Here is a 24,762-nt window from a genome sequence, read left to right as displayed (position 1 = left end):
ACTGGCTCTGCCCGTGGTGGTGGGGGGGACCGCGGTCTGTGTCCCATTTTCAGGCGGGGGCCCTTTAGAAACAACCGTGCCTTTTGTGTGCTCTCCCATTTCCCTTCCTGTGGCTGAGTGCAGCAATGACGAGGTTCTGGGTGATCATAACCACAAAATAGGGGGAGCCGGGACCCCTGAACCACCCGCCTGGGAAGGCTCCGCCCTGACCGGGAACATCTGCTCTGGGCTGCACCTGAACCTCAGTTTTGCTGGCGCCAGTACATAAGCTTTTTGTGTGTCTGTTTGTCACAGCACCTAGTGTTATCATAACTGTGACGTACTTACAAAGTTTAACAAAAAATTAAAAAGCCAGTACCTCTGTAACTGCTCTGGACAAGAAGTAGATTATCGCCAGCGCACAAAATGCCAACGTGTGTGCCTCTCAGCGTGGCCTGTTCTCTTCCTGCGTAGACAGCCCGCTCACTGACTTGAGTGATAATCGTCCCACGCTCCCCTTCGTGGTTTTACCACATGTGCAGGCACCCGCAAACAATACGGTTTATTGCTTGTTTTGGGGCCTTTTTTACAAATATCTGCTTATATGTTGTAGGTGTTCTACGAATGAATTCAAGCGATGTATGGCTTCTTTCCTACAGCGTCGTGTGTTAAGTTTAATCCACATGTTGTAAGAAGCTATAGTTCTTTCATTTTCATTGTTCTGTGTAGTTTACTGTTGTATGGATATACCATAATATATTTAGCCATTTTACTATTAATGGGCGTAGGATTTTTTTTCTAACGTTTGGCTATGAGGAACAAAGCAGTTTTGATCATTCTTGTACATGTCTCCTGGTCCCCAGGTTACCCTACTAAGTAGTGGAGTGGCTGAGTCATTGGGTGTGAGCATCTGTCGTCCTGTAAGGAAGTGCCAAGCTGTTTTCCAGAGTGTCTGTGGAAGCCGTGTATGAGAGATCCCATTGCTCCACATCATAGTCTGCCTTGGTATTGTCAGATTTCAAAAATTTTGACAATCTCGAGGATATATAATGGTATCTTATGTGGACTTAATTTGTATTACTTCCTAAAGATTTAAAGAGTGGCTCTTTGCCTTGCCTTTGGGCCCCTTCATATCTCCTTGACTTTGAGGTTGATTGATGAAGACACGTTTCCCAAACATGGAATACACGAGTTTTGCCTGGGGAATTAAAAAAAAAAAAAAGAATTTAAGGTCCTGTATCAGAGCAGGGAATAAAACTCCTGGGGCTTGTACCCAGGAATCCATTTCTGACTAGCTATGCAGGTGGTTATTATGCAGCTGGACTTATGCAGGTTGATTCAAGCATGACACTGAGGATGCTCGAGGTTGTTACATCTGTGGGGCCTTGAGAACTCCTGTGACCCTCAGCCACGGACTGTGTGCCTCACTCCCCCAGCCCCACCCGGGCAGGGTCTCAGAAGCTGCCTGTTTATTTTAGGAGCCACTGGCTAAGAATGTAAATACGCTCTCCAAAGCCACTTATACTGTTAGAAAGGTAACATTAGATGTAATTTGTATTCCATTGGTAGAGATACGGAGGTAGCAATTGATTTTGGGGTCCTTCTGTTAATTTGTTGAGTATTGCACTTCATCTTGAGCTGCCTTGAAATATAAGGTTTTTTTACCCTAAACTTGTAATGAGACCACTGTTGGCTTATCAGAGAATGCTTAATTCTGATGGAGAAGTAATTAACAGCTATTAACTGTTGTATGGCTCGTGTGGCAGTTTAAGTATGTATACACTTTTTCATAAGAGGGAGAACATTTTTTCAAAACTTTTAAAATAGAGTATATCAGATTTACCAGTGCTGTCCAATAGAAATAAAATGTGAGCCAATGCTAACTGCATATGGAATTTAAAATTTTCCAGTAGATACATTTAAAAAGGAGTAAAAGAGGTGAAATTAATGCCATAATGTATTTTATTTGATTAGTATTCAAAATACTATTTCAATATGTAGTCAACAGAAACATTAATGAGGTATTTTACTCTGTGACTTTGAAATCTGGTATGTATTTGACATCTCAGTTTGGACCCGCATATAAATGTTCATGGCCACGTGTGGCTGGTGTCAGATTGGACAGTCACAGATCTGTTCAGAAAACTGCTCAATAGTAAATAAGTATATAACTTGGTAAGTATTTTGAACAGCCCAGACACCCCTTCCTCATGTTCCAGTAAAAGGGAGGAAATGTAATGTATAAAAAGAGAAAATACATAGTCTGTTGAAGAGATAGGATGTGAAGTTGTGAATAGCATTTTTTCATTTTCTTGGCCCCACATCAGTTCTTGGCATTCTTAGTGAAAATGAGAACACGATAGGATCAGGTTCAACTTTGGAACTAAAAGGAAAGAGCATAAGATAGGGCCAGGAGGTCCGGGTCCCAAATCTTTCATGCTTGCTGTTTCCTTTAAGGCAGAGATAACATTGATGTCACATGAATATTGTGAAGATAATTTAGGTTGTGTGAAATGTAATGTAATTTGTTATACAGAGTGGGAAACTGTTAGTGCTGGGAGCATGACAGTATTTGGCTTAAGTTGGAAATAGATAAATGTTTTAATGCCGTTAAGTGGAAAATTTCAGAATTTCTGGTTTCTCTCATTCAGTGATATAATCACACTTGAACAATTTAAAAAAAAAAAACTAATCCAAGAAATACATGGATATGTGTCCACATATTCATTTAATAAAATGTAGCTGTGTGTAAAGAAAAATCCTATTGGAAAAGACACCATAAACCAAGATAAAAAGGGAGTCACACACAGAGAAGCTATTTGCAAAAGAATAGTTTCAAGTATATAAAGATAAAAAAAACAATGAGAAAAAAGAACCAATAGAAAAATGGGTAAAGAATATAAAAAGGAAACTGAATGTCCCAAAGACATGTGAAAAACACCCAACCCCACTAGTAATCAGGTGAGATACAAATGAAAAGGTAACAAGTTAATGTTTTACATCCATTGACTTGGCAGCATCATAAGTCTGACAGTGCCAACTATTGTCAGGAATATGGAGCAGTGCAAGTCACACTGCTGGCAGGGGTGTCAGTGGTAAAACTGCTCAGTTTGGCCGTATCTAGTCAAGGGAAGATTCTGGGGAAGAATCCTGCTCCAGGTGGGATGCTATACGGCAGGCAAGCAAATGCACCAGCGTAGGTAGGTGGTTGTAGCATAATGTTAAGTGGAAAAAAAAGATGCAGGTGCGTGCTCTCAGTCTTTTACCATTTTATAAAGTGCGAAACTTTCAATGCAATACAATATGTAAGTTGCTCAGGCGGTAAAAGTATAAAACTACGAGGGTGCGGTGTCCACTTCGAGGATCGTTGATTACTCTTAGTGGACAGAATGGAGGGACTTGGAGAGGAAAGGAGGACTTTGCTTTGCACACAAGCCTCACCCAACAGAGTTTCATCGTATGTGTGGCGTTGGGAATCCTGGACTGTTTTTCTCCATCACCTCCTTCTTAGAGGTGACCCCGTCTGAGAGGTGGACATCTGGTTTCCCTGTGTGTGTGCATTCGGAAGCAGGACAGAGCATGCAAAGTAGCAGGGCCCTGGAGCAGAGGTGCCTGGTTCCACAGGGCAGTTGAGAGGTTATAGGGAGCTGTCCTGTGAAGCACTTGCTTGTGCCGGGAGCACACCGACCCACTACCGCCAGTGAGGGGTGGCATGCGTGAGCCGGATTAATCGAGACCATTCTGATGTCTAGCACATTGTAGGTACACAGAAGAGTCATAAGTGCAGGATAAACATATGTTTAATGAATGAACGCATGTATGCGCAAAGAGTTCGGTGTGTTCTTCTATTTTGCAACTTACGCTTTTCACATAATAGTATACCTTGGTGATCTTCCACATCAGAACATCCAGATCTGCACAATTCTTTTAACCTCATTTTAAAATCTGATTTGTCTAATTTTTAGTTTCTGTGAAATATCTATTAGATTCTTTTTTCCCATTTTTTTTCAGTTTTGCAGATCCCAAATGCTCTAGACAGTCTTGTCTGTAGCAGCCAAGTTCGACCTTCAGGCATCCTCTGGAGGTAGAGAGGCGTCCATTGAACAGCCTAGACCAGACGTGGTTGTGAGTCTGGGGTACTGACTGTTACTGTAAGTGGCCTGAGTTGGTTGAGTAAAATGGGGGAAGTGGTACCTGTTCTTGGGATCAGACGGGATAAGCAGAGTCAGGTGCGCAGCACATGCTGCGCGTCCCCGCGCTGTAGCTCTGCTGGTTCTTTCTCGCCGTCTCTCCCTCTCCAGTATTCGGTTGCCCCCTCAACCCTACCCCACCCGTGAAAGGATGACTAAAATGTGGTCCCAGTTTGGGAAAGTTTTACCTTTAAGACCTTTCAGAACAGTTAATTGAACATTGGGTGTGTGCGTGTCCTGGTGTTTTCTATGGAAAGTAACAGAGTCTGGATGTCCCCATCAGGATGTCTGACAGATTTTCTTCTTGATGTGAATTGTGCTGCTCCACCCTTCTGGAGTTCCCGCCATCTTCTGACCGTCTGAATCCATCTTCACCTTGGCAGCACAGGTACCAGATGTGCCTTTGGATGCTCCCCTGGGTCAGGGGGATTAACTGCACGCTGCTCCCTGGGTCCTCTCCTTGGCGCCTCAGTTGTACCCTAGCTCTCTGTGCCTTCAGCGCAGGGCCCTGCTTTGTGCATCTGTGTGTCTCCTGCACATTTATCCAGCCACCATTATTCTCAGGCTGTATTCATTTGGACGGGTCACCTAAACACTGAGACTTAGCTTCCACTTCCGGCAGGTGTGGCTTTCTGCTCTGCAAATGCCCCTCTAGCTGTTCTCAGCAAGGTCACTGAAAAAGGTGCCATTGCCAAGTTAGGAGGCTTGTTTTGGGCTTTGTGCCCTATCACCTGACAGTGACCCTGGCTTCTTTAGTCTCCTCTGAAACCCTCCCCACCCCCCAAACACAGTGTGCTCATTCTTGCTGCTGTCAGTCGGCCCCGACGGGACTCTGCCCGAGGCCCTCCTGTCTTCCCACAGATCACCTTACTCTGTGTCCACTACTCTCAGAGTCACGTGTGCCCTGCTGGCTGCACACCTGTCTCCCAGCCATCTCCTAAGCGTGCACACTCGTTCCCCAGGCTCTCTCGAACTGGGCGTACACAGGGGAGCGTCCTTCCCCCCAGAGCCCGCTCGCCCCCCACATTGCCCTGTCTTGATCTGTATCACCATCCATGATGACTTGTGGCCTTTCCCGCCGCCTCACGCCCCTGTCTGGGGACCAGTGCTGCCGGTTCTGTGGCCTGAGTGTCCTGTGAGTTGGTTCTCTCCTGTCTGTCTCCCTGTGGCTTGAGGCCCTCCTTTCTCAAGGAGGCTGGGACAGCAGCAGCCTCCGACCTTCTGCGACACTCTCAAGCCTCAGTGCTCCCTTCATGTTGGGTTTGTTGTTTGCTTGGCTTTTGGTTTTACTTAAAATGCCCTTTTTCTAATTTCCCAGCACTGTGGTTCTCACACCTTGAGGACAGTGGGGACCCAGGCTTTTGTTTTTGAAATACCAACTTTCGTGCCTGCCCCCAAAGATTTTGATTCAGTGTCTAGAGTGAGATCTGATCCCCTTTTCTTTATCCGTGAGATGACGGCGTTGAAATGGATGTTTACAAAGATAGAAAATTCTACATGTCGGTGATTCTAGAAGGCGTCTGTGGTCATTCACACTTTGCTTTATATTAAACAAATATGAGAGAGAGAGAGAGAGAGAGAGAGGGAGGGGAGACTCCCTGGAGGGCCGTGGAGATCAGCTGTCATCAGGAGCTCTCGTGTCGCCTGCTTTGTGACAGGCACCCCTTCACACTCTCTCCTTTGAGGGCTCCGTAAGGCACTTTCTGTCTAGCCTTGTAAGTGAGTTGAGTTCTTTGCGTATGAGTTTTTCACTAGATTCCAAAGTCACCCAGGGCTCTCACTGGGACTTAGGCATTTTTTGATTTCCATGCTTTGCCCAAAGTGGATGCTCTATAAATTTTTGTTCAATTAAGAGATAGTTGAAAGAAAGTTTTTAAACTGTAAGAAACTTTGTAGCTATGCATCATTATTAATATCATTATTCATTTTTCTGATATAAATGCTTTTTCCTTAATTAAGAAAATATTGTTACAACCCTTTAGGAGAGAAAAGTGCTTAGAACCTGTTGGAATGACGTTTTGCTGGTATGGAGTCTAAGTGTTTGGAAGAACAATGGTCCCTCACACGGCGACAACAATACCCAACTGTCCTCCTGCTGCTGCGGGGGAGGCACACAGCTGTCCCTGTCCTTAGGCAGAGACATCTCTGTGGATCTGTGGCAGCTCCTACATGTCGATGGTGTGATTTGTTCCTAATTTAGGTACCCGAGACCAGTGAGTTTGTTGTGTGTTTGTTACAAGCATCTGATGTCAAATGGATTTTTCGTTTGTAGATTTTAATACCCATTTTCCTTAACGTTCTCTCAGAACCCTCTTCATAAGAGAGACATGGAGAATTTTCTCGAGTCTTTAAATACCGCAGAGAGTCTTACATGTGGTCTTTTATTTTGTCATTTTTCGAGGGCAAAAAACTGTCCTGGGGGAAGGCGCGGCGGCACGGTCCCCCGCGTGCTCCTCTCCTGTGGATGAAGAATGAGTCATGCCTGGTTTCGGGGTGCTGCGGGAGCTCTCCCTCGGGGCTTCCTGGGGGCTCCTTTCTCTGATTCATCCTTGGCCTCCTGAGCCAGTCCTAGAGGCCCCCGGGGCTGAGACGTTCGGTCCCCGTGCCCAGAAGTGGCGGCAGCACCGCGACTCCGGGTGCAGGGAGGGCTGCGACCTCCACCCGGGGATCGTGCGGCCCCCAGACTCCTGGGAATCCTGACCGGATCTTGACCCCGAGGACTTCTGGAGAAACTCGAAGCTCTTCTTTTCTACCTGTTACAGGGTCACCGAAGTCATTAAAATAAGTTTCTCTTTCCCTCAAACCATAGGGCACCATGCTTTCCATTTCTCCATCTGCACCCCGTGTCTTCCGGGTTTTCTGGGGCCCCCAGGCCTCTCCCCGCGCTGGGCACCCACCTGCCACGTGCCTCCGCTCGTCACGTTGAACTTGAGACTGTCCTCCCTGGGAAGACACCCTGATTTTTGTTTTTGTTTCTTTAGCAAACTGAAAGATCTCCATTTTATGTAACTTTGGTGTCTTTCCGTCCTGAGAATTTAAATGTAACGTCAAGTGAAAAGTTCAAGTCTGTGTTGCTAATACGAAATTTTAATTTCTCTTTACAGGTCAACTTTGTAGTGTGCCAACTCTTTGCCTTGCTAGCAGCCATTTGGTTTCGGACTTACCTGCATTCGAGCAAAACTAGCTCTTTTATAAGACATGTTGTTGCCACCCTTTTGGGCCTTTATCTTGCACTTTTCTGCTTTGGATGGTAAGTAATTATTTTGATCATGTTTAATGAAGACTCTGGACGTCTGTGTGAATTGAGTGTGCAGAAGGATACATTATGTAGGGTTTTTTGTTCTTGTATTTACCTGTAAAGTGTTACATTTTTATTTCTAATAGAAGAAATAAAGAGTGGAGAGTGGGCCCTGTCTCTTCAGTGTGGGCTCAGAGGGAGGGCACTTTATGACTTAATGAGAAAGGACCGATGAAGAAAAAAAGACACAAAGACGTTTTATTCTGTCATGAGTAGCTCTTCCACCTGCTTCACAGATCGTTTATGGCAAGACAAATAAACCAAAATAGTTTTTGTCTTTCTGTGCAAGTGGCTATTGAGAGTCTGGTACAGTCCACTGATAGAACTCTGTTACCACTTCTTAGGGGTTGCCCTTAGCCAGAAGAGGTTTTTGTTTGTTTGGTTTTGGTGGGGAAGAGTCATTTAGGGTTGCTCCGTGTGTGTGTGTGTGTGTGTGTGTGTGTGTGTGTGTGTGTGTGTGTGTCCGTCCGTCCATGTCCCCTTCACTTGGCTCCCTTCCTGTCAGGGCCGTTCGTGAATACAGAAACACGTACGTCCTGCTCGTCCCAGGTGGCACGTATGTGGCAGAGGGGATCGGGGGCAGGGCACGCTGTCTTGGTGAAGCAGCAGAGACCCTCCGTGGAAGGGCTGCTCGGTGGTGTCTCCTGCACTTCCCCCCCAGGGGAGGGCTGGAGCGGCCTGCCTGGGGCCTCTGCAGCCCGCGCGCGCCCAGACGAGGCTCTGCAGGCCTGCTCCTCTGCGGTTGGGTGGGTGAGGCACGAGCCCCCGAGGGGCTGGAAACGCACTCGCGTGATCTGTGGTTTAGTAGTTTCTGTTGCGGGGTGCAGACCTTTGGACTTTGATTCTGTCTCTGTTCTACGAGGTTGCTGTTGATTCTTGTGAGGGTTGAAATAGACTGGTATTTCTTAATCTGATTTTTGCTTCTGGCAGTTGCACATGTATCCTCCAAACTCATGAAAAATCAATTAGGACTAATTTATTCAGTCTCTGCATACTGCCCTGGGACCAGCCCGCTGATAGGCCCTGCCAGGGCTTGGGGCGCGAGGTCCTGAGGTCTCAGCGTGGTCTCTTCAATCAGATCCAGGCACGGTTTTTCCACTTTCTTAATAACATCAATTTATAGCATCAGTTTTCTTAGGTTTCTCTGGTGATTCTTTCTTTGGAGGGGAGGTAATTAGGTTTATTTATTTTTAGGTTTTAAATTTATCTGTGTTTTATTTATTTATGTTTTAATGTAGGTACTGGGGATTGAACCTAGGACCTCATACATGCTAAAAGCACCCCCTCCCCGCTTCAGGTGATTGTTTAAACTCGTATGTAAATCATGCCATGGAGGGGTGTGTGTGTGTGTTTATACTGTGGAACTTTTCAAATACAAAAGTACAGAAAATAATATAATGAATCCTCATATATCCATTGTCCAGCTTCAACAATTATTAAAATTCCACCATTCTCATTTTGTTCTTTCCCCAACTTATTTTTCTGGAGTATTTTCAGGCCTATCCCAGTTCCCATATTTCACCCATAAATACTTAAGTATCAGTGTGTGTTTCAGTAGCGTTATGTTAGGAATGGGCTGGGGAAGGCTTGTCGTTCAGAGTGGCCACTTCCAGGAATGCCAGTCGCACTGTGGTCTGTGGACACAGAGCAGAGGATTGAAGCGGAAGCGGTGTTCCCTGGGGTTGTGTGACCCGGAGCACCGCCAGCCGAGAGGCCTTTCCCGAAGGGGTACTTTCTGGCTGTGAAGCCTCTTCAGATGCTTTGTAACAGTGTCACGAGGAACCCGGCCTCAGTGTCAGGTAGTCCTACGTCCTTCAAATTGTATGTGGTAACCAGGATTAAAAAAAAAAAATAGAGTTCTCTGTTCTTTTGTTGAAGGGGAAACTTTTTATATTCCTGTCTTTGGGAAGAGAGATCGTGCCTCTGTAGCAGGTGAAATGAAAGGTGACTCTTTGCTAACAGGAATGAGCTGAAGGCAGACTGTCCTGGTCTGCACGTGAGCCACTTGTTTTTAGGCTCCAAGGCAGTCGTGTCCCCTGCTGATGGTGACAACTTCTCTTTTGGAAGATGTATGCTAGTGAGTCGTCTAAATGCAATTCATTGTTTTATCTACTTTGGTCTCACTTTTTTTTTTTTTTTAATTATTATCTGCAGGTTTCTCTGAACCGAGAGTTTATACTTTGAATTACTTCTGTAGCTCTTTGACAGCAGGGTAGGGTAATGGACTGGAACTTGGACGCTGAAGTCAGACAGACCTGGATTCTGCTCTCGATCCCTCGCCTGGTCGCTGTGTGACTGGGCACGTCTTTGTCTTTCAACCTCTTTAGCTTCACTCTTCTCATCTGTAAAATGGAACCAGTGATCGTTGTCATGACTGAACGATGTAATACGGCAGAGAGGAGCTCAGCCCAGTAGCCAGCTCCTTGTGAGCTTGGAAGGTTACTCAGGGTCAAGACCATTACCATTATTACGGTTTGTCGTCCCCATCATCCAGTTGGTGGTCCAGATGACCACTCAGTCCCCTTTCCAGTGTTTGTCATACAGTGTTAAAGTAGTCTGTTGATTCGTATGTTGTTCTCTGCAGACTGGAAGCTCTCTGAGGACAAAATCCCTGTCCACTGACTCTTTGTTCCCAGTGTCCAGTATAGTCAGTGCCTTTCAGTAAAGATCGGTTGAACAATCAAAGAAGTGTTTCTCAACCTTTTAAAAACTCTTTCTTGCTAAAAATCATTTTATACCTGCCTTCAGTGTGATTTGAAATTCAAAATATGTAAGGTGTGATATCTAAAAAAACTGAAGTTTGGAGATGCAGGATTGTTTTGTTTTCAGCGTCCTTAGGTAACGCGAAAGGTGATAGCACATGGTCCCTGGGGTTCCGCGCCCCCCCCCCCCCGTGAAGAGTCTGCCCACAAGGATGTAACTTGGGTGTCAGTGGCGCATAGGTACTGACTACGTGTGTGACTTCAGGACTTCGTCTCCTCAGCTCTCAAACGAGGAGAGTTGGGTTATAATAGACTTTTAAGCTACCTTCTGGCTTACATTTTTACTTCACTAATAATACTTAATATTTGAGTGCTTACTGCGTACAGGTAGCCCAGTCAGCACTTTTCATTAATTACCTTTTAAGCCTGAAAAATACGAGGTGGCTACTGTGTGTTTATTGTGCTCATTTTATTAATCTGGGCAAGTAGCGAAGCTGCGTGGTGAGGAAGATCATCAGCGGGTGGATGAGAGTGCCGGCAGCTTGACGCTTGTCGTGGCCTCAGTGAGAAGAGGGGAATACAGGACGCTCTGTACGTATAAGTGTATATCATCCCAAGAACAAAGGCTTGTCCAACAGGAGGCTGGCAATGTCATCTTGTATTCCAGAGGAACGCTAAGCTGAACGGCGATGCCTGGGGAGGGGGCGTCTTAAGGTGATGGAAGGAACCATGTAACTATTTGTAAAGTAGAACTCGTGTCTTCTAAAGTTGTCCTTTATCCCTCCTGTTCCAAATTTATTCAGTAGAAAAGGAAAGATATTTCCCCAAGAGTCTAATGAAGCCCTTACAGGTATCTAGCCAGCTGCTTCAGCGTGTTCCCAAGAAGTCTGATAGTGCTGGCAATTAATAGGAGGTGGGTAATTACTTTGGAAAGTATTTCAGTCGTGTTTTCGTAGCTTCTTTCTGTGTCAATTCAGACTCGTATGTTTTTCTGTTTCCTAATGCCCTCTAGTTATATAGTAGCATTCCAGACTAACACTATGTGTGTGTGTGTGTTAGGCAGAGGGAGAAACCGACTGACATACTCTGTACAACGTGTAAAATAAGTTTCTTCTATGGGCCTGCCTTGGAGCCTACTTCTTATTTGTAATATTCCTGTGGAAAAATTTTTTTAATTTAAGTAACTTTTTCACACTGGAGGTGCCTGATATTCTATAATGATTAGGTTAAAAAGTAATTTTAACCATAGCAAAAGATCCTTATTCATACTTTAAATTGTATACAATGACTTGAAAATTGTTTCATAAATTATTCATGACATCAAAGGGGAAAGAAAATTGGAAGTGTGTGTGCACGCGCACATGTGTGTGTAATCTTCGGGATAGTTTGGATTGGTTTTAAAACCAGGGATCTGATTTATGTTTTGCCTGAACTTTGTGAGGTGAATGGATAAATTAGTTTTCTCATTTAATGGTGAATTTCTCCTTAGAACAGTAGAAAATACTGTGTTATCTCAGGAAGAATATTTTATATATAGATTTCTGTAAATTGAGGATCAACTAGATTTGTATAAGTAAGCTTATTTGACTTGAGCCATCATGTTTTCAGAATAAATATATTTGGTCATACCTGCTTTTTAATATTTTAATATTAAATATTTTCATTTTAATATTCAGTATTTTTATTGTTTTATAAGGAGCGCTTGAAAAGGTAAATAGATACAAAACTCGTTTGGGTAAACAAAAAACTGATGGTCTGTTAGGACTGTTCTGAGACCCAGATTTATTACTCCTTTTCATCCTTGTGCCTGAGTTATGGAAAAAGCCATAATCTCTGAGCCACGTGACCCCAGGGTGCTCTCCTGTAGTTAGGAACAGTGGGTGCTGGGGCTCCCAGGGTGGCTTTATGGGGTTTTGTCTTAATCTTCCAGCTCTTGTAGGGCTTGTGGTATGGGACTCCCCCTCCAGGGTGTCTGCAGAGGTTTAGGATTTGGAGGTTTGGGTCCTTGCTTTTCCCTGGGGATGTTCTGTTACAAACAAGCACTTTTTAGCCTGAACTGTTTCACCTTGGTGTCTGTGAGTGGCCTCTTCTAACAGTGCTTTCCGTTTTGTAGGTATGCCTTACACTTCCTCGTACAAAGTGGAATTTCCTACTGTATCATGGTCATCATAGGCGTGGAGAACATGCACAAGTAAGTGTTGGCTTCATTCACAGGCAACGATGTGCTCCAGCATAATAGACTGGATTCAAACAGAGTTTTTACAAGTAGAAAATTTACTCTAAATCTAGAATAGACAAGTTATTCTAAATTGTGATCATTTTTTCAAGAACTGTCAACTACAAAAATACAACATCGAAGTGCATTACTCTTCCATTTACTCAGAGCAGCGTTTCTCAGCATCAGCACCGCTAACATTTTAGGCCGGATAATTCTTGATGTGCAGGGCCATCCTGCGCACTGCAGGGTGTCTGACAGCATCCCTGACCTCTACCCATTAGATGCTAGTAGCACCTCCGCCCCGAGCTGTGACAACCATGGATGTTTCCAGGTATTTTCACATATCCCTTGGGGGGCAAAACCGCCTCCAGGTAAGAACCACGGGCTTTATCTAGGGGTGAGAGCAGCAGAGCGATGGAGTGGGGCAGGTAGATTGGTTATATTTAGAAGGGAAATTGGAAGGACTTAGTGATGGATGGCGAGTGCAGGTAGGAAGCAGGTGTCAAGCATGACTCCAGGTTCCTGGCTTGAACAGTAAGGTAGCTGGAAGCACCTTTTTCTGGGTGTAGGGAGCTCTGGAGGCAGGGCACATATTCAGGGCTTAAACATTTCCAACAGGTATATCTTCAGCACCAAGAACAGTGAATGGTTGTGTAGTAAGCACTGAATATTTGCTGACTAAGTGCATGTTGACTTTGCGGTATCTGTGAGGCATGTAACAGAAGCTGGGTGTAGCGATCTGGCCAGAGAGGTAAAGCAGGAAGTAGAGTTGTGCAAAGCTTCCTTGGCTGAACACCCAGGAGCAGTGCTCCCGCAGACTTGCCGGCCGAACCTGCTGGGTGGGTTCCGTGATATCCGCGATGGTCTGTGTGGTATGTCTGAAGTGGGAAGTACATGTGGCTCCACTGGTTTTGTCCAAGGAGTTGTGGACATGTAGCTAACAGGTCACCTTTTTCCTCAACTCTCATTCTATTTTGCGTCTTCGGTGTTTGACTTGGTCCCACCCGTCCTCTGTTCTGACTTACTGTCTTCCCTCAGTTTCCGTTGAAGCCCCGTGCCCTGGTTTTCCCCTTCCTTCTGTGCACCAGCACTCCAGGTTCTTGGTGTTTCAACTTTAATTTTTATAAGAGGAATAAAATACTTTGATGGTGCTTCATTTGAAGCAGTTTTTACACCATTATGACCGTTTAAAAAATCTTGTACAGATGACAGGTTCAAAGTGATACTGTATTTAATATCTGAAAAAGAACAAGAGTTGTTTGTTTTGAATCTGGATAAAAGGAAACCCTGATGAGATTACTGAAAGCAGAGGACTTGTATGTCACTGCATAAGCAGCAGTAACATCGTGCTTTTAAGTTAGAAGGCTAGTAAATTCGTATTCTGTCAGAGGAAACTGTTGCTTTTGCTGAAGGGTGATGGCAGTCTGTGAAGTTAACTCTTAATCCTTCAGACGCTGTCCAGTATGGGGCCACTAGCCACATGCGGCCGTGTAAAATTTAAATTAATTAAAATGTGAGACTCAGTCACACTGGCCACATTTCAAGTGCTCAGTAGCCACAGGTGGCTAGTGGCTACCGTATAGGAGGGTGCAGAGAGAGAGCATCTGTGCCCTTGCAGCCGGTTGTGTTGGGTGAGGCAGCTTTAGAGACGAGCAGCTGGATGAAGTTAGCTGTGTTACTCTTTTACAGCAAATGTTCAGGAGGAAGGTGCTGCTTGCGTGTGTGCTACTGATTTTTTTTTGGGGGGGGGTACATATTTGTTTATTTATTTCTTAAATTGAAGCACAGTCAGTTGTAATGTGCCAGTTTCTGGTGCACAGCACAATGTCCCCGTCGTGCATACACATAACGTATATTTGTTTTCATATTCTTTTTCATTAAAGGTTATTACAAGATACTGGACATAGTTCCCTGGGCTATACAGAAGAAACATTTTTAAAAATCTGTTTTTATATATAGTGACTGACATTTGTAAATCTCAAACTCCTGAATTTATCCCTTCCCACCCCCTTTCCCTGGTAACCATAAGATTGTTAACTATGTCTTCGAGCCTGTTTCTGTTCTGTAGATGAGTTCATCAGTGTCCTCTTTTTTCTTTCTTTCTTTCTTTTTTTTTTTCCAGATTCCACATGTGAGTGATATCATATGGTATTTTTCTTTCCCTTTCTGGCTTACTTCACTTAGAATGACCATCTCTAGGTCCACCCATGTTGCTGTAAATAGCCTTGTTTTATTCTTTTTTATGGCTAGGTAGTATTCCGCTGTATAAATGTACCACACCTTCTTTATCCAGTCATCTGTCAGTGGACATTTAGGTTGCTTCCATGTCTTGGCTACTGTATAATAGGGCTTCTGTGAACATTAGGGTGCATGTATCTTTTCGAATTAGAGTTCCCTCTGGATATATACCCAGAAGTGGGATTGCTGGATCATATGGTCAGTCCATTTTTAGTTTTTTGAGGAATCTCCATACTGTTTTCTATAATAGTCACACCAAACTACATTCCCACCAGCAATGTAGGAGGGTTCCCATATAAGCATTGAAATTTTTGAAGAAAAAAAATTGAAAACCTTAGGTGATAAGAAAAAGAGTATTTAAGGATACAATGTTCTATATATTAGGATATTGATCCGACTTAATTAAATTGGGGAGAATTTCTCTCTCACAGGTTTGCCCAGCATTTCTGAGAGCAGAGATTGGCAAACTATGTATAAAGGACCAGATAGCAAATATTTTGGACTTTGCCGGACACACAGCCTCTGTCACAGCTGTTCAGCAATGTGTGTTGTGCACACAGACAATCTGTGAACAGTGAACTTGACTGTGCTTCTGTCAGGCTTATTTACCAAAGGAGCTGGTGGGCTGTATTTGGCCAGTGCTGCTAAGCACAGTCCTGCCACAGGGATTTAAAAGACAGAGAGAGGCAGACACTCTTCCTACTGGTCTCAAAAATATAAAATGAGTTCGAGTTTGCTAAGTGGTAATTTTAAACTTGATGTAGCACAAATAATGGAATATATGAACTTTATGAATGATTTACTGTCGTGAAGCAGATGGTTTCTAAGAAGCTGGTTGAAATGTTTGCCTTCTGGGCATAGCTTTTGTATAAAGCGAAGTGAAGTAATGCAGGACCTGATGTGTAAGACTTAATGTGATACTGAAAAATACCTTATTCAAAAAAATTATAAAGGAAATGGTAAAATCAGAGGGTATAAGAGCAATATACAAAAGCTAGTTTTATTTCTGTATGTTAGAAGCGAACAAAGTTTAATTTAAAAAAAAAAATCCACAGTAGCATCTGAAGAAATGATATGCTCAGGAATAAATTTATCAAAGAAATGCAAGACCAGTAAACTGAAAATAAAAATCTGTGCTGACAGAAATGGAGGAAGACCTAAAGCCTGCAGAGAGATACCACGCTCGTGGATGGGAAGCTTCAATGTCGTTAAGGTGGCAGTTCTGCAGCTGATCAGTAAAGTCCGTGCAATTCTTTTCAAAATTCTGGCAGGCTTTTGGTTGCAAAACTGACTGTATAAATTCACTAAAATTCATTGAGTTGTACACTTAAATTAGGTGAGTTTTATGGCATGTAAATTTTACTTCAGTGAAACTATTAAAAAGATAAAACAATTGTAAAGCAAAGTACAAGAAGAAAGCTCAATATTACAGCAGCATACTTTTTGAGACTTGGTTTAAGGGTTTTGGATGTTTTCTCATTTAGGGAAATTTCTAGGTGTTCAGAGGCATCCACATTTTTCTGAGTTTAGTTATAAGAAGGAAGGGTCAGAAGGAACATTGAAAACCTACAATATCCTTGAAGGAAGAAACTAGATGTGGAAGGAGAGACCTGAGCTGTCTTTAAATATCGAAAGGGAGTTTGTGTGCTGTCCTTGGGAGTGCTGACATGGCACTGGTACCCGCTAGGTGAAATGTGAAGACGTACGTGTTTTGTTTTGTTTTGTTTTGTTTTTGGCCCAAAGAAGGACGACCTCAGTTATGGTGAGAATATTTAGCAGTGTGATCTGTGAGATGCCGCATTTGCGATTAGAGATATTTAACTAGATGTGTAGGGGACGCTCTGGTCTGGACGTGGGGGGAGATAGGTAGCACCAGATACCGGCTGAGTTCTCCTCGGATGGAAACTCCCGACAAGATGCTGGTGGAACTGCTGGAGCCCCAGGAAGTGAGATGTTTCAGAACCTTTTTCTTAAATCCCCAGAGGGCCTTAAGTAAAACTGAGAAGTTTTACAGTGTCACCACTGACTCACGCTTCTCTCTTTTATGCCTCAGTTTACCCCTTCTTTCTCGTTAGATAACTAATACCTTGTTGTTGTTGTTGTTGTTGTTGTTGTTGTTGTTGTTGTTGTTTTGTCTCCCACCAAAAACACGAGGGTGGGGAGAGGGACGAACTTGAGCTGCGTGCGCACCCTCGTTCTGGGGGTGAGAAGGGGAATCTGAGATGCGAGGTAGTGGTTCGAGGTCCCACAGCTGAGAAAATGGTGGATTTGATGCCACGTCTGTTCTGCTCCGAGGCCTGTTGTCTGTTCTTCTGTCCCACGCCTGCTGCTTTAAGGAATTTAACTTCATCTGAGACTCTTCACTCTATCTGTCACAGGCAGCTTGCCCTTTCTCTCTGTTTGTGGGAAGGAAGATGGTTCCCGTTGGAGGAATCACAGATTCTGGCCGACAGAGGAGACTGCTGGGAGGGGTGCGAGGAGGTGTAGGTGAGCTGCTTCCTCCCGGTGTGGGCATCGTGCTCTGTTTCAGAGCCGTCTCCAGGGTTTATTCTGAGTGTGTGTGTGTGAAGGTTACTCAGGGGAAAGCGGCTGGTGATTTCTCTTTTCTGACCTTAGACAGCCTCCCTGTTCCTGCAGGGATCATGAGCTCTGGAAAGCAGCTACCGGGGCCTGTTTTACAAATCTGGGCACTGTTCTTTGTAGCTGCAGCCCAAAGACCCAGGGCTGCTTGCTTCAGCAAAGCCTTGAAGTTTGCCCCAGCTCGTCTCCCTGTCCGGGGACCCTCCTTCCCCGGGGCCCTCCCTGGGGCACCGACTTCCCACCTCTCCCACCTCCATCAGTTCCTTTAGGCCCGGGTGCTGGGCTGTTAGCTCACAGGACATCTGACTCCAGGGCAGGGAGCAGCTAGTAGCAGGATTTATTCAGAGACCACTTAGCAGAACTTTGGCTCCAACAGGCTCAGCCGTGGAGCCGTTCCTCGTGCAGAAGGCGTGGCTGGGAGGGGCAGGGGGGACTGTGTCCAAGTGTGAAAAATCCACGAGCAGGAAACTCAGGGCAGGCCTTCCTGGAGGACAGGCTGCATGAACTTGACAGGGGGACCCTAACTAGCTGAGAGAGTGTGGTGTGGACGGACTCCTGACTTAATCTGTAGCCTGGTGGTGGGGTGTGTTTGTGTGCACACGCGTGTGTATGCCTGTGCACGTGTGTGCATGGGCGCCTGCAGGGGAGGGATGTTGTTACATCTGCAGGAACACTTTGTGGGGCCTTCTGTCTCCTGTGGCTGCAGTGTGTCCCCTGTCCGGTCACAGGAGGGGCAGACGAATCCCTGTGTTTCATGTCCTGAGGGATCTAGGTAGGGCTGAATGCTTGCTTTTTTAAAATCTAGGAATTTCTCTAGCATGTACTATTTGAAAGCAGACACATGCATGCCTTATTAAGGAAATTTGTATGGGCACAGTCCTGATGTGTGTCTTGGTCCACGTTGGGGACCAAGTATCGCTTTAGTTAAGACCACAGGAGGGTCTGCGTATGTGGGGTTCCTCCCAGAGATGCTCAGCTGGGTGGCTCCAGCCATGAGGCACCGCCGCTGTTTGGAGTTACCTTGTTTACTTCTTGGTCTGTCTCTGCCCCTGGAGTGGAGGTGTCATTGGAACACAGACCCTGTCTGTCTTATGTACGGGGCTGTCCCCCGGGCCCAGCAGGTGCCGGGCACGTGGCTGTTCTCAGTGAGTGTTTGTTGAAGGGATGAATTTAGGATCCAGCTGTTTCCCTCATCCTCCACCAGCCCTCTTGCCATGTTCTCTGTGAATGTTCTCCTCTCCTGGAGAATCGCGTGTCTCTTCTCCCAGAGGCTTTGTCTGCTCTGTCACCTCTGACTGTTCCTTCTCCCACCCCACCCCATCCTCACCTTTCAGATCTCACTGTAACATTCTGTCCTCAGAGATGCCTTAATCTAGGACAGATTACTTGTTAACCACTCTCATGGAATTGTTTTCCTTTCCTTTGAGAATTTATCTCAGCATTTAATCATAAATGTACTGGGGAGTTCCCTGCGCAGTGTCCTCCTCTGACAGACCGCACATCCGGGACAGCAGTCACGGCACGCCTGTCTTGTTTTCTGAATGTTATATGCTACCTGGGCTGTTGTGTGTTCCCCGTAAGTCTCCACTGAATGAATGAACGAATAATGACATGACTTCTGCATGACAGCAAGGATGGACACCAGGAGACAGCATGTAAGAGTGTGTGCAGTGAAGCTGTGTCTGTCTGAGAGGTTGCCATTCTTTGTATGGGATTATATTGTAAAAGCTGTAGGAAGGAGATTCTGTTCCACCTCGCATGACTCAGCTACCCACCCGTTTGAACAGACGTTTCTCAAGTGCACAGTGTTCCCAGAAACTTGGAGATAGTGCACCGTTGAGTTGGAGACATTCAGGCAGTCAGTCATGCAACACATATGTGTTTCGCTGATGCTGCGTTCCAGTGTTGGATAAAAAGACGTGCTTTGTCTCTGCGAGACACTTACTGTCAAACTACCAGTCACACCGAGATTACTGTTGTAAAAGGGGATGCACTCAGGGCCGAGAAGCATAAAAGAAGAGCGACCAGCTTGGAAAGTCGTCAGATGCAGACCGTGTCTCCATGAGCCATTTTCTGTGTGCTCAGCAGAATGAAACAGTCGGAAACAGTACAGGTGTTTGGTGTTGAGTAGAATTATGCTAAAATGTATTTTTAAATGTTGAGAAATATTAAAAAGAAATTTCCCCAGGATCCTCTTTTATTGATGATAAAATTGAACAGCAGGCCTAGGACATGAGGAAAGATCAGATTCAAACCCCCTGCCCCCCCGCCACCCGGTGATCTTAGTGACTGACTGAATGAGCACTGGTTTGGGGGCAGGTACGTGTGGGTTTGAATTCAGGTTCTGCCGGATTTCCATTAGCTTTGGGACCTTCGCCAAGTCACCTTGCCTGTCTGGGTCTGAGCCGCAGGCTGTGACTCAGCCGAGGGCCACGCAGGCGCCCAGGTTGCCCGGGCTGCGTGAAGTGTTCGGTTCCCGACCAGGGCTCCTCCCGGCCCAGGTGCCGCCCTTTCAGGGGTCGCCCCTGTCACCACACGGCTCGCTGGGCTTGCTGCTCCCGCTGAGGTCTCGTCGAGCCGCAGGGTTAGTGCTGCCATGCGTTTCTCCTCGGGGATGGGAGCTCCTGGCAGGGCTGCGTTACTCATTTTGTAAACCTGTAGTCGAGCACATGGAGGCTGAGTGAGAGAGGGTCCCTGTCTGTCCGTTCTGTTGCGTGTTTGTGGGCTCTTCCTCGGCGTCTGTCTGTTTGGGTGTTCCGTGCAGCGGGCCCCGACGGCTGTGTTGAGATGTCCCCTCTCCCTCCTCGCCCTTCTTCCCCTTAGCTTTGCGCTGGGGCAGCAGCCCTGGGGGTCGGGGTGAGGGTAGGGAGGGCCGAGGCACTTGTAGCTGACGTGCCTTTATTTCAATCTTCCGTGACTCTGAGGAGCAGAGAGAGCAGGGGTCCCTTTGCCCCTGTGATCCCGCAGGCACCAGCCACGCGCCCACCGCACGGACTCCGGACAGGAGGGTTGTTAGAAGCCACGTGCACTCTGCTGGGAAGGAGGGGTGATCTTGGAAATGCCATCTGGCAGGCAGAAGCCTCAAGTCACTTGAAAATTTGTCCTCATGAAGTTAATTAGTTGGCTAGTGGCTCAGTAGGAACTCTGTGGGGGAAATATTAACTTCACCGAGGACAATCCCATGATCCCATGAGAGGGAATAAAGTGTGGCAGGAAGGGAACTGGACTCTTAGGGGTTTTGTTGGTTTTTGTTGTTTTTTTTCCTTTTCTGCTCTCTGTGGACCGTATGTGAAAGCCTTTTGGTGGATTGGAATGAAGGCCCAGGCCCTTTGGGTACCGCTGGGCGATCCTGAGCTAAAAGTTGCATTTCAGTCAGAAAACCACAAGTAATTCTAAAATTGATTTTTTACGTTATCTTATCCTTGTAACAGTTCATGTTTCAGTAATTATTGCATCTCCATCGTTGTGCGAAGTGCGTGGGTTGTCAGGTAATCCCAGCAGCCGCCCTGGAGGTGGGCGTGGTGGAGCTCTTCCCCCAGAAGCAGGTTAGTAAGTGGTAGATCTGGGATTAGAACGAGGTGTGTCTGACTGCACCCAGCGCCCAAGCTGTTTGCTCCTGTACTTTGTTATTCTAAGCATTCAGCTTTATGATTATGAGAATATGTAATTAAAAAAGAAATACCCGAAGTTGACTGAGGAGAGGTAATGGGAGCCAGTGGGGTCCTGAACTAAGGCAGGGGTTTGTACGTGTTGGTTACTCTTCCTTAGAGCAAAGATGAAGGTGTTTTTATCCAAAAGGATGCAGTGGCCTTTTGACATATTGTGCTTAAGCTCTGAGGGTTTTGAACATGCTTAGCTCCGAAGGAGGGAAAACCTGTTACTTGGCGAAAGTGGCAGGCTGCCCAGCCTGGTGGAGTCCTGAGAAATCTTCAGGCCACAGCAGAGCACCGGCGGCTTCTGCACTCGGGAACGGGTCTGATTCACATTCCCTTACCCTGTCAGGTCCCTGCAGTGCCTCTTTTGGAGGTATTTGAATTCTAAGCTCTGCTCCAAGTTGTAGAACTGGATCCTCTGTTAAGCATCCAGTCATCCTTGAGCAAGTGAGGGCAGCATGCTTCCCTCGGACGCAGGCTTTCTGTACGAGGTGGAAGGGTAGCGCCCGTGTGGGGATGCTGGCAACTTGAACGTGCGTCCCTTGGGAAGTAAAGCTGTTACTCTGGGTGTTGCTGTTGTATCTGAGTGTGTTAGAGTCAGAGGAAATTTGCCCAGGTGACTCGTGTCACGGGGTTCCGCCAGGTCAGGTCTGTCTGAAATGCCAATTTGACAGCGAGTTCTCCATGTTAATCAATTAAAAAACAAAGGGGAGTTTTGAAGATAGTATCCAATTACATAGTGATAGCTTCCATGTCTTCCCAGTAAGAGCTAACATGTCTTTCCTGTTTTGAAAATAGCAATTCATATATTAATAAGAATAACCAGATAGTTGTAATAATTAAAAATAAGAATCCATACTCCTCCTTGGCAGAGTACAAGGACTCCTCTGTCCGTCTGGGGCACCTCTGGAAACTAGTCCTTTACGGCAAAACCCTAATCCTTGATAGTCTGTTGAAAGAAAAACTAAGAACACACACAACTGTCTGTTGGAATGATGAACAAATTGTCCAGTCACCTGTCAGAACCCCATGCTGTTTGCATAAAATGCATGGTCCACGCTGAGGTTTTGTGAGAGAAAAAGCTTGTGTGAATGGACTTTTTTTTTTTATGACTTTTAGGTAAGAAATGAAGAAACTGGGAAAATTAGGGCTTGCTGAATGCTTGGTCTGCCTGTGGTGTCTTGTTACAGTAAATATATACACTTGACATGGACAGGGTTTGTCCTCACTGTGTTAGAAATAGTACCATTGAATAGAGTGTCTGGACTTTGACTTTGAAACTTGAGTGGCGGACTGACTTCCATGTGCTGGTCACTTTGCTGAGTCCTCTTTATAAATATCCCATCTGACTGTCCCAGCAGTCCTGTGCAGGGGTGTCCTTAGCCACCGCGCAGAGGAGGAAAAGGAAGTTCCAAAAGGCGAAGTCAGTTGAACAGGGTCATAAAACCAGTAACTGTCAGCCCTGGAAGTCTGTGAAATTCATTTATGTGATTAGGTTGCTGATTTACTGAGATTATTTTAAAATTGGGTTTTTTGGGTTTTTGTTTTTTTTTTTTTTTTGAGAAACAAAAAGAGATTCTCACCTGCTTACCAGAGAGCATAAACAGCCTGGTTTATTTTTTGAAAGACTAGCGAGCACAGTTGAGACATTGTGTTGTGACTGGCTTTTTCTTAGTCTTCATTAGAATGCAGTGCTGGGATCTTTTTAAAAAGGTTTTGCCCTTTAAAGAAATATCTGAATAATGGTGATTTTATTCTCGAAATAATGTTCCTTTATTTAAAATTACTCAGACTTTTACAAGTGCCATACTTGAGGTTGCTGTTTATCAAAATACATAATAAATATAGATTTTTAAAATACTTTTTGATACATTAATTTGTATCAGGGAGAAATACTGACTCATCCTGCTTGCTGTTGCTGGCGTAGTAAACACTACTTATTTAGAGCAGTTATGGACAAAGGGCAATAGAGGAAGTATCTGATGACCTGAAAAATGGCTGGGCATTTTGGCGAGAAATTATTACAACAGAGGAGCCTGGGCATCTATTTCTCACGGTGAAAACTGAGCTTTGCTTGAACTTAATGAAGCCCAGAAAAGAGATAGGATTGCCCGTCTCTTCTTGGCCTGGAAATTAACCTTGGGGTGTTACGGAGTATGTGCCTGAGCATTGACTGGCCTCAGGTAGAAGGTCACAGGCAGTATCAGGATGGGCTGGGTGCTATTTAATTTCAGAGTCTTAAAAAGTCCTGTAAATAACTCGTATTGTTGGAGCATAGTTTCCTTTCAAAATATGAGTGGTTAGAGGACTTTTATGTAGAGTAGTATGCAAAACTTTTTTCCTTGGACACAAGAGCTTTAAAATGTTTGGAGAACAGACTTAAAGACCTGAAAGAAAAATCCAACAAAAGGAAATGATAAAAGCTAAGAAATGAATAGGCTGAAAGCCCTCAAGGACAATAGTTGAGTTTAATTACAAATAGATTACTCTTAATAGCTAAACTGCCAGTAATAGCTAACATTTATTAAACACAGTTTCTATGTCAGATGCACCTTAAATGCTGAAGTGCATCCCCACTTACAACGGCCGGTGCTGTAATACCGTATTTCAGCTTTACAGTTGGAAAAATCAGAGCCTCGGAGAACTGGGTGCCTTTCCCAGGTTTATACAAATGGACCTCAGCAGACTCAGTGTTTGAGACCAAATCGTTCAGTGCCAGCCCTAAACTCAGTCCTCCTGACCTTATCAGTGTGTGGATTTTCCACGGCAGATGTTCAGTGTCCCACTCATTTTATTTTGGGGTGGTTTTCCTTCATTGATAATTAGTATTTTTTTTTAACATTTTTTATTGATTTATAATCATTTTACAATGTTGTGTCAAATTCCAGTGTTCAGCACAATTTTTCAGTCATTCATGGACATTTACACACTCATTGTCACATTTTTTTCTCTGTGAGTTATCATAACATTTTGTGTATATTTCCCTGTGCTATACAGTGTAATCTTGTTTATCTATTCTACAATTTTGAAATCCCAGTCTATCCCTTCCCACCCTCCACCCCCCTGGTAACCACAAGTCTGTATTCTCTGTCTGTGAGTCTATTTCTGTCCTGTATTTACGCTTTGTTTTTGTTTGTTTGTTTTTGTTTTTGTTTTTTAGATTCCACATATGAGCGATCTCATATGGTATTTTTCTTTCTCTTTCTGGCTTACTTCACTTAGAATGACATTCTCCAGGAGCATCCATGTTGCTGCAAATGGCATTAGTATGTATGCAACTAATATAAATTCATCTTAGTTTGAACACTGAATTGGGAGGCTTCAATTCTTAATTCTAATTCTTGGGTTGGCATCTTAATTTATCTAGGCTTCGTTTGATGCCTTCTGTTACGTGTAAGACCCCTTAGTCAATCAGTGATTCTTAACCATTTTCCTTACCCCCCAATACACCCAACAGAGCGTTCTTTTATTCCTAATAGTATTTTCTACAGCAATAATTCTCCCCTTTTTGGGGTAAAGAGTTATATTAGAATTTGGGGGAATGGGATAGTGATTCTGATATACGAACCCCTCCATCCCCACCAGACAGACAAAAACAGAATAGAAAAAGTGCCAGCCAAATTTGATACCTGATTTAATGTTTGTGCCTGTTGACATCAGCAGTTTGCAAAGTATGGTCCAGAGACCCTGGGAGTGCCTGAGATCCTTTTAGGAGGCGGAAAGGTCAAAGCTATCTTCATAAGAACCCTTAGGTGTGATTTGCCTTTTCCACTTTCTTTTCTCATGGGAGTACGGTGGGACTCCACCGAGGCTGCTTGACATGTGCTATTGCAGTAGAAGCATTTGAGAATTCAGCTCTCTTCTGTTAAGTCAGACGTTACAAAGATGTGCAGACCGTAAAAAT

At 44.8% G+C, this 24,762-nt stretch overlaps 1 protein-coding gene across 3 annotated transcripts in view; it reads left to right on the top strand.

The window, feature by feature from the left end:
- MBOAT2 (membrane bound glycerophospholipid O-acyltransferase 2) overlaps positions 1 to 24,762 on the top strand; it is a 110,821-nt gene that overhangs the window by 33,533 nt on the left and 52,526 nt on the right. For 2 of the 3 annotated variants that reach the window (XM_074341630.1, XM_074341629.1), the window contains exons 2-3: positions 7,274 to 7,419; positions 12,283 to 12,360. In XM_074341630.1, coding sequence (XP_074197731.1) covers positions 7,274 to 7,419; positions 12,283 to 12,360 — 224 coding nt within the window. Of the gene's footprint in view, positions 1 to 7,273; positions 7,420 to 12,282; positions 12,361 to 19,662; positions 19,790 to 24,762 lie in introns of those variants that run through there. The other variant, XM_045523371.2, reaches the window with a different exon arrangement.

Source organism: Camelus bactrianus, chromosome 15 (genome assembly GCF_048773025.1).
Source record: "Camelus bactrianus isolate YW-2024 breed Bactrian camel chromosome 15, ASM4877302v1, whole genome shotgun sequence".
NCBI classification, from domain to species: Eukaryota; Metazoa; Chordata; class Mammalia; order Artiodactyla; family Camelidae; genus Camelus; species Camelus bactrianus.
Note: the sequence above shows the minus strand (reverse complement) of the source record. Positions and strands in the feature narration are given on the sequence as shown.